The following is a 10,431-nucleotide window of genomic DNA, read 5'->3' on the forward strand; positions in this document are numbered from 1 at the left end:
CTGTCCCTTGGGTCACCATTTGGTATCTGACTCCAAACCCATCATTTTCCACCCAGCTCTGGATTGGTGAATCTTAAGAGTTCTAGTAAACAAAAACAAACAAACAAAAACAAGTTGGATCCCTCAACCCCGACATCTGCACATGCTTGCTCTGTAAGACAATGGAACTGCACAAGCCACTACTTCTTATCAGGACAGTATATTATATATATACGGTATATTGCCTGCAACATTATTATCAAGCATGCCAATGCAAATTCCCTCGGAATGGTTTTATAATTTGAAAGCAGAGGTCCTTTGGAGAACCTACTAGCCAAGGTTTTGTTTTTAACTGAATAAGTTGGGGATCAAACCTAGGCCTTCAGCATGCGACACATGCGCTCTACACCTTTGCTTTCACATTTTCACTCATGACAATGAATGTTTCACTGCTCAATAGCAGATGTAGCAAACGACAGCCTCCCTCACAAATTTGGAGATGAAGAACTGAGTAGCAGTTGGGTAGCAATCCTCCGTTCCACAACACAATTGCTTCATTTAAGATGAGAGTCACAGTCCTAGACTTAGCTCAGCATGACAGCATGAAGACCAAGTGTCTAAGGCCTTCCAGAAGTAATTGCAGGGCAAAACATTCTATTATTCTTATTGTTAAATTTGTATACTGCCCTTCATCTGTAGATCTCAGGGAGGTTCACAAAATCAAAATACAGTATGAAAACACAAAATACATAATAAAAACAAGAACAAACAAAAAACACCCACAAACCAATAACCACCCACAAACAGATTTAAAAGGGTATATATAGGATGTTAACCAGTCCAAAGTCTGCTTGAAAAGGAATTTTTATCCCTGTCCGTGTCAAAGGGAAACACTTTTGCACAAACCATGGTGTTGAGTATCCCCACTATATGTATGTTTGTGTGTGCTCGAATGCATACACATACACACGCACACACACACACATACACATTTTATTTTTAAAAAGAACTTGTTTTGGTATAGCTCCAGACCAGCAAGACAGACAGACAGACAGACAGACAGACAGACATTTAATTTGTACACCACCATTCATCCAAAGATCACAGGGTGGTTCACAACATGAAAATATGACATGAGAACACAGAATACCCAAGACAAAAACAAACCAATACCCCCTCCCAAAAACACATTTAAAAGGCTATAGAAAGTTATAGAATGTTTAATTAGCCAAAAGCCTGGTTATAGAAAAATGTTTTTGCTTGGTGCCTAAAGATATGTAATGAAGTTGCCAGGCAAACATCCCTGGGGAGAGCATTGCTTCATGCTAACCAGTTTAGAACAAACTATGGTATAAGTTGATAAACCATTGGTCTAATCATGTTTACAGCGTTTGTCTGCTTTTTCTGCCTCCCCATCTCTACAATGAAGCAGTTTTTGGAAGTAGAAAAATTGCCTCAACTGCAATTTGTCAATTCAACATTATGCCAAACCAACCATGTTTTTCAAATCCACTTCAACACATGGCTTTCAATTCCAGTTTGCAACTATAGTTCTTCAATTCAGACATTACAGTGGTGCCTCGCAAGACGAAATTAATTCGTTCCGCGAGTTTTGTCGTCTTGCAATTTTTTTCGTCTTGCGAAGCACGGTGTTGGGAAAGTTTTGGAAAAGCTTTAAAAACCTCAAAAAGCTTTAAAAACCTCAAAAAAGGCTACCACACCGCGTTCTATGAGTTGCTCCTCGAAGTCAAGTCGCAACTGTATTAACGGTGTTAAGAAAAAGGAAACAAACTTGCAAGACATTTCCGTCTTGCGAAGCAAGCCCATAGGGAAAATCGTCTTGCGAAGCAGCTCAAAAAACAAAAAAACCCTTTCGTCTAGCGAGTTTTTTATCTTGCGAGGCATTCGTCTTGCGAGGTACCACTGTATATTAAACCACAGCTAAAATAAGGTAAGTCAGAGGTACCCATGTTTGACTTTATGTCTGAGCTTCTTCCAAAGTCCACAATTTTTTGACTGGAATTTGTAACCAAGCCAGAAACTGTTGCCAGATTGTTGGCCCTATACCAACAGCAGCTGCAAAGAAGACCTCTGCACCCCCCTTTCCTGCTTGAAAACATCGAGCCAAGCTTGAACTGGGCTACTGCTCTGCATGTCTCTGCACAGCAGCAAAAGCATCCCTCTCTTTCTTGCTCCAGAAAATGGAATCAGTGGGGCTCTGGAAACTTTGCAATGCAGTTGCCAAACACCCAAACATGGACACAGGAAGGAAGCAGGATGACCAGAAACCTGCCAGACAATCCCCACCCACCTCTCTATCTGCCGCGCTTCAAGTATGTGAAGAAGTCTTGCTCATCATGCTCACCAAACGACAATTCACTATGGTGAATAAAACTGCCAGGGCCTGTTTCATTGGACGTTCATTACATCTGAATCAACGTTTGACTAGCACTGCAACCCAGATTTGATCCTGGGGTTCATTTATCAAGGTGTGGTTGGAATGTATGACTGAACACAGACAATGTCAAGGTGACACTGAAGTTTTACCAGTACAGTTGAATTTGAACTTTTATGGCCATGCACTCCTGAAAAATCATAGATAATTCACTGATGAGAGCATATGCTTACATACAGTCATACCTTGGGTTAAAGACGCTTCGGGTTAAATCTTTTCAGGTTGCATCCCGCGGCGACCCGGAAATAACGGAACGGGTTACTTCTGGGTTTTGCTGCTCGCGCAGATGCTCAAAATGACTTCATGTGCATGCGCAGAAGTGGCGAATCATGACCCGCGCACGCGTGCAGACACGGGTTGCGTTCCTCTCAGGTTGCGAACGGGGCTCTGGAATGGATCCCGTTTGCAACCAGAGGTACCACTGTATTTATTTATTTATTTATTTTATTTTACATATGGCACATATAAGACCCCAATTCAGTACGTCACATCGACTTAAAAGGGCATCAGACAGCTGAGCAGTAAAAAACATCAGCATCAAACATTGCGGATCCAACATCATCATTGTGGACTCAACAAATGGACTAAAGCACTTCCTAGGAAGGTATCATTAGTCTGTATCTCTGTCCCCTGCATGTCACATTTCTGAAAAAAATCAACAGGCACACTTCCCTCAGAGGCTAACAGGGGGAAAGGACCATAGTTCAGTGGTGGAGCAACTGCTTTGCATGTAGAATGTGTCACATTCAATTTCTAGCCTATCCAGGCAGGACTGAGTGAGAGCCCAGATGGAAAAAAGCTCTAGAGAATCACTGCCAATCAGTATACACAATCCTGAGCTAGATGGTCTGATTCAGTATGAGGTAGCTTCCCAAATGTCTATAATCGTATGAAAAAAAAATCCTAAAGCGGGAAACGATGACTGAAAATAGCAGGGCCATTCAAGTCAAACATTTAGCCCACTATAGAACCAAAAGGAAATGCCACTAGGATCTGCACTGGATTCAAACATTCATCCTAATAATTAATATGGGGGGAAACAAGACTCTTGTGCTCTCAACCACTGTGAGGTAAACCTATTTTCCCCAGGAACAAGCAACACTGACATTTCCCCAAGTTGTATTACTATTTGATTTTTCAGTTTATGGTATGACTATATGGTCATGCCAATAATATGTTCAACACACTTTGAGTTTATATTGTTTGTACTGTTGCCACCCTCTGGTAAGGTCTTCTCTCCTTTTATCAGACATTGCATTAAAGCTTGGTAAAAATGTATAAACATAGACACAAGTTATAAATTACATTTCTAAAATAACATGAAGCACCTTGGTGTCCCAAACAGAGTATCAGATTGTTCTAAAGTAACTGAAAATACCTTCTTTGGAAAAAACACAGGAAGTTTGTTTTCTTGTAATGTGCTGAATTTACTGCTTTTGATACTACCAATGATTTCATATTTACATATTAGCAAAAACTTATTTTTACTTTCAGCTGAAATTTCACATTATGGATGTGCACATCTGCAAGGAAATGGATATCTAATAAATGATCTCAAAAATTCTGCATGACACCACAAACACCACAGTGAAACATTACACCAAAAACACATTACACTAAATCATTGGTTCCCAAAGTGGTTGATACCACCCCTTGGGAAACAGCGGGATTGCCTAGGACAGTGGTTTTCAACCAGTGTGCCATGGCACCCTGGGGTGCCTTGAATGATGTTCAGGGGTGCTGTGGGCAACACTAGCCTCTGTCCCTCTTTCTTTCTTTCCTTCCCTCCCTCCTCTGATGCCCTCTTGTGTCTCTACCTCCCAAAGGCTTGTGCAGCTGTTTCTTGCAGCAGCCCTGGCTACAAGCTCCCCAGGTGAATGGTGCCTCTGGGGCTGGCCAGGGGGTGCTTTCCAGGCCCCTGTAGGGCAGTGTGAGGAGGCACCTCTCTTTGGGGCAGGGGGGCAGCTCAGAGACCAAGGGCGGCAGCAGTGGCTGCCTGGAGGACTTCCAAGGAGAGAGAAGAAACTGACGGAACACTCCACAAGGGAGGCTATTTGAAAAGGGGCAAGGGGCTGCCGGCTTTGCAGGTAAGGGGTGACATAACTGGGCTCCTGAGCCCCACAGGGGTGCCACAGAAAGAATGTAGTTAGTCAAGGGAGCTGTGGACTCAAAAAGATGGACCCCCCTTTGACCCTGGGGGATGCTAAGAGGCAAAGGGGCAGCAGGGAGGTGCTGGATACATAAATGACTTTAAGACTTTGAAAGGCTGGCATCCCTGGATCAAGTTCACCAATTTTGATGAATTAAGCTAAATAGTTTTAATTGGATTTTTAATAAATGTGTAATTAATTGCTACTGTTTCGAATTCTTTTTGTGTCATTCTCTTTCTTAGTGGGTGGTGCAACCACTATTCTGTATAATGCTTTTTATAGGGTTGAGTAGGGGGTGCTGCCCTAGAATTTGCTCTTGGGGTTCCCCCCTAACCCTCTGAAATAGAATTGTGGGTGGTGTGAAGGGGGAGGATACGTTATCCTCAAAGTCATTCCACATGTACAATGATTTAGCTGACTATAACCCAAAGGCTTAATATGAACAAGCAGTGTGCTGATTAAATTGTGTCATTCTTCATTCTTTCTCCCATTTCTTTTCATGCTGTTGGGAACAAACCATAGTCTGGCTTGTTGAGTTATCTGAACCCAAGCTTGCAGTTTGTTGCCCCCAAACAAACCATAAGTGGTAAGTCAAGAACAAACCTTGGCTTCTGCCTTATGGTTATTTGGAAATAAACAAATCACAAGTCCAGGTCCAGATGACACAATAAGCCACACCAGGTACAAGAGTGGGGGAGGAGTGAAGCAGCAACTTTGACACTGCTTATCCATGATCAGAAAGCAAATAACAAACCTAGGCTTCAGACTGTGGTTTCTTTGGAGTAAAACCAGAATGTAGCTCATACACAGAATCATTTGCTTATCTGCAGATTGTGGCTAACTGTGGCATCTGATTGAAACCACTAGTGAGGAAAGAAGGGGGGGGGGGAAATGTTTCAGAAACCATACTCAAACTCAAGCTTTGGTTTTATCATATTTCAAATGACAAAGTAAGAAATATCCCTGGACATGTTATATAATATGATACATATATCTTCAAGATGGCCCATTATTGGTTCATTCAAGCAACACCACTTAATGAACCTGAGTCCAAAGGAAGCAATGCATATGCTCTGTACCCAGATATAATGAAAAATTCTACATTGCTTTTTTATTGCTGAAATGCTTCTCTTTTGTATAGCCTCTGTATTGCCTAGATCCATATTATAACCAAGTTTTCATACATGTTATTAGTTGCATAAATGCACTAAGACATCTAAATTACTTACTATTTCAACATGTGCAAAAGCTCACAATGGTCTACAGCACTTGATCGCTCAGATTAAAGGTAAAGGTACCCCTGCCCATATGGGCCAGTCGTGTCCGACTCTAGAGTTGTGCGCCCATCTCACTTAAGAGGCCGGGGGCCAGCGCTGTCCAGAGACACTTCTGGGTCACGTGGCCAGCGTGACAAAGCTGCATCTGGCGAGCCAGCGCAGCTCACGGAAACGCCGTTTACCTTCCCACCAGTAAGCGGTCCCTATTTATCTACTTGCACCCGGGGGTGCTTTCGAACTGCTAGGTTGGCAGGTGCTGGGACCGAGCAACGGGAGCGCACCCCGCCGCGGGGATTCGAACCGCCGACCTTTTGATCGGCAAGTCCTAGGCTCTGAGGCTTTTACCCACAGCGCCGCCCGCGTCCTCCTTGACTCTAAATTACTTACTATTTCAACATGTGCAAAAGCTCACAATGGTCTACAGCACTTGATCGCTCAGATAACGAAAGCTAAAAAAACCAGCTATTCATATAGACTGCTTTACAAATACTTCAGATTTGACTCAAACATGTTATCCCACCACTCTGCAGTACTTGTTCATATTAAGAGACATTATTACTGAAAGATATTGAGTATTACCAACATTAAAAGGTAAAGGTACCCCTGCCCGTACGGGCCAGTCTTGAAAGACTCTAGGGTTGTGCGCTCATCTCACTCTATAGGCTGGGAGCCAGCGCTGTCCGCAGACACTTCCAGGCCAGCATGACAAGCTGCATCTGGCAAGCCAGCGCAGCACACGGAACGCCGTTTACCTTCCCGCTGGTAAGCAGTCCCTATTTATCTACTTGCACCCGGAGGTGCTTTCGAACTGCTAGGTTGGCAGGCGCTGGGACAACATTAGACATAACCATTTTCAAAGGCACCAACAGTAATTGTTGCAAAGGAACTGAATTTAAAACACCAATGGCTTTATCTAACTCCTCAACTGCGTATATTCATGCCTGTGGTCAAAACCACTAAAAATATTCAATGTTTCACCATACTAGAAGATGAATAATCTCCCCAACACTTCACACAATACAACATTTACCAAGATGGCAAAGTGGAGGGAGGTCACCCACCTGACTGGCCTACTTGTCTAAGTGCCCACAGCAATGCATCTCCTTGACTTCGTTTCATTTTTTCAGAATCCTAAGCAACCAAGAGGAGAGGAGAGAAAGACTATACACTCTTTTCTTGTACTGTCTTCACAATCCTTCCAGAGTAGACCAATGAGACTGAGAATCAGGAGTCCTCCTGCCCCAATTCCCATGGTGACTTGCAGTTCTAAACCAGAGCAAAACCAAATTTGCTACATTACATATCTGTACTGAATAGAAATAGTGATTTCACTACTTCCAGGGAAAACACTCAGTCCATACTTCTGCGAATTCATGACACTGGCTTAATAGGACCATGCCACAGAAGATGTTCCTGTAAATGCTAACAGAATAAATGAGGTTTTAAAACAGCTCTTCTTGTTTTGTTTCATACATATTAACTTGCCATTATATAATTATATTAACTTACATTTATAATATTGCATTGCTATTATATTAAATTACATTTCAAAGCCATTATTTGTACATGAATATAGTTATAGCAGCACCTATTGTTTCAAACTGGTATTATCAACCCATTATGAACAATAGGCCACAAAACTTGAATACCACTTAAAGATACAGCAGGGACATAAAGTCACTACTAAACAGTTGTGTTCTGGCTAGGATAAATTCTATGCTCATAATAATAAATTAGCCAATAGATCACGGAATACTTTTTTAAAGTACCGTATGTGTTTTAAATAGTAACAAACTTGTTTGCTCCCCCTTCATGTACTTGCTTAGTTAAAACCTTTCGTGTGCATTAAGGACCTTGATACTTGCAATAATAATCCAAAGAACGTACGTTCTAGCCTTTTAAAAGTATTGAAAATATTAAAGTTTAAGAAAACTAATTGTGCAAGTTATGCTGGAAGAAGTTTGTACGGTAAAATGACTGATAAATCAAGGGCAGCCAATTTAGCGTACTAATGCCCTCACTTCTGAAGAAATGTTTGCCAGGAATACAGCTTACTTCAACTAGCTGACATATGTTTAAATACATAGTAGCCCATCAACACCAACACTAGAACACATATCAATACATCTTTTTGCCATGTGTTCAACACATTACAGACATACCCTACAATTAATGGGAGGCACTTTTGAAAGGGTTTTAGTGTCTCCACAAAAGAACTCACAACCATCCTTAAAAAAAAAAAACAATCTCTGTAGTATCTGGGCATTTTAAGACACAATCAAATGCAAACAAAAGTTGTAGAAATTCTGATATTTGAACTTAGAACATCAAATATAAGAATATTATAATTTCTAATCTGTTTCTAATATACTAATACACACCACTGGAAAAGTAAATGGGAAGATTTCAGAAACACTAATATGTAATCCATACTATACTGAACTAAAGGTAAACAAATACATAGGGCACTCAGCTCTAATTCAGTTAGAACACACAATATATGGCATTTTCTGGTTGTGCGTTGTATAAATATAGCTGGTTTCCTCAATATATTCGCAGAGGATTTGTAAAATACATTTATACCTCGCTCACACACTAGGAGGACACCCAACAATGAAATGAATGAACAAAACCACAGATTTATAAACGGACCAAGTGAGAGCCATGAGAAGTACTAAACGTGGGTGCAGGCTGCCAAGACTGCACAGTTTATGTACGTTCTCTGCTAAACTTTTTTTTCAGAAGAAAGTACTTAAAATTCCTGGTGAAGTCAAGTTACTTGACATTTTGTCTCACTAAAAGAAGTGGTGGGCCATATCATGTGAATCTTATTGTATTACATTCTAAAGGGCTTGGCAACTGTTGGTCATTAATCTTTAACACAAAGGAAATTCAAATACAGTGACAAGCATTTTTTTTTTTGGGGGGGGGGGAGTAATTTAGTCCCGATCCCAATAGTTTAAACTACAAGGATAGGGTCCCCCTGGAGCCTGGTCAACAGCCTAGCAAGTCCCCTGTTCAAAGTCTTGCGTCAAAGTGGTGAAAGAATATAAAATACAGAAATTAAAAACCGTTTAGGCATGGGAGTGGGGGAGGGGAGATACCCACTTCACTACTGACAATATGTGAAGAAGCCCCTTTTAAAGCAAAAACAGAAAACCCACCCAAACACATATTCGTCATTGCTAGTGTTGTGTATGTGATTTTCTCCTATTTATCGATTACACAAAGAAAAACCCAGCAGGGGCTGCTGCAATGCAACATACGCCGATTTCAGATTGGAGCGGGGGGGGGGGGGAGAGAGATTCTTTTTCACTTCTACGCCTTGAATTCTGTAGCTGGGGCGAACAGATAGGTGATTCTATGCCTTGCTTTTAACCGCGAATAAAGGGCACCGAAAATAGCCCGTCCTCTTCCCTCCAGCTCCAGTTGCCCCTCCCGAAGAAAATAAAGGTGGTTTTTCAACCCTCCAAACGAACCAGTGTCACCTTTCCCCCTTCCTTTCTGTGCAACCCCCCCCCCACACACCCCAAAAGCTCTTCCACAACCCTTGCTTGCAACAAAAGCTCTGCACGCCAGATGAGCCATTATTATCCCTATGGTCACACCATCAGCACAATCCCTTTTCTTTTTCTCCTGCCGGCAAACACGCACACGCAAACTTCCCCCCATTCTAGAGAAAAGAACAATGCGGGGGGGGGGGGGGAGATAGGGAGAAGGACATGCAACTACAACACCGCGGGAAACCAATGCAAAATTTGGAAGGGGGGGAGAGGGGGAGAGAGGAAAAACATGGGGGTGAGAGAAGAAACCTTCCCCCCCCACACACAACCCTGCTTTTTCGCCGCAGCTCCTACCCTCCAAACCGGCCGACACTTCCCATATCCCGCCCGAGGCTTCCCTACTAAGACGACCCCCCCCCCCTCAGTCATGCCCACCCCGTCGGGGTTTCCCCCTCGAGCCCTCAGTCGCTCCACTCGGGAGGGGGCCCTTCCTCAACCCACCCGCGCAAGGCTTCCCCGTTCTCGGCTGCAACCTCTTCCCCCTCCTCCACCACCCCAAACCGTCGCAACAACAACAAAAAAAGCCCTCCATGGACACGGACCCACAAGGCCCCCCTCTCGGCATAATGGTTCCCCTCCTTGCAGAGGAGGAAAGAGCAAAAAGGCTCCCCCCCCCAAACACACAAATGCATGCATGCACACGCACACACTTCACCTCATGTTGCTGCCCAAGGGCCGGGGGGGCGTCTTCCCCCCCCGCTCCTCGCTCTTCTCTCCTCAGGAGCCGGCTGGGTCGTTCTCAATAGGCGACGAGTGCAGAGGGAGGGAGGGGAGGAGGAAGAGGAGCAGCAGCAGCGGGGAAGGGGGGTCCCCCCGCAGGCGCCAGCCAGTCCCTGCCTTGGCAACCCTGAGACTGGCTCGCCTTGCCTTGCCTGCGCCCTCCGGCTCGGCTGCTTTGGCCCAACCCGACCACAGCGGGGAGTCCAAGGAGGGAGGGAAGAAAGGGAGGGGGGAGGGAGGAATGGCGCACGCGGGGGGGGGGAGGAGCGGGAGGAGGGGAGAACAAG

At 43.7% G+C, this 10,431-nt stretch overlaps 1 protein-coding gene across 1 annotated transcript in view; it reads right to left on the minus strand.

Moving 5' to 3' along the window:
* ENAH (ENAH actin regulator) overlaps positions 1 to 10,385 on the minus strand; it is a 78,532-nt gene extending 68,147 nt beyond the window's left edge. The window contains exon 1 of the mRNA XM_028724525.2: positions 10,080 to 10,385. Coding sequence (XP_028580358.2) covers positions 10,080 to 10,084 — 5 coding nt within the window. The 5' untranslated portion in view covers positions 10,085 to 10,385. The remainder of the gene's footprint in view (positions 1 to 10,079) is intronic.
* Between the last annotated feature and the right edge of the window lie 46 nt (positions 10,386 to 10,431).

The sequence above is a fragment of the Podarcis muralis genome, chromosome 3, assembly GCF_964188315.1.
Source record: "Podarcis muralis chromosome 3, rPodMur119.hap1.1, whole genome shotgun sequence".
NCBI lineage: Eukaryota > Metazoa > Chordata > Lepidosauria > Squamata > Lacertidae > Podarcis > Podarcis muralis.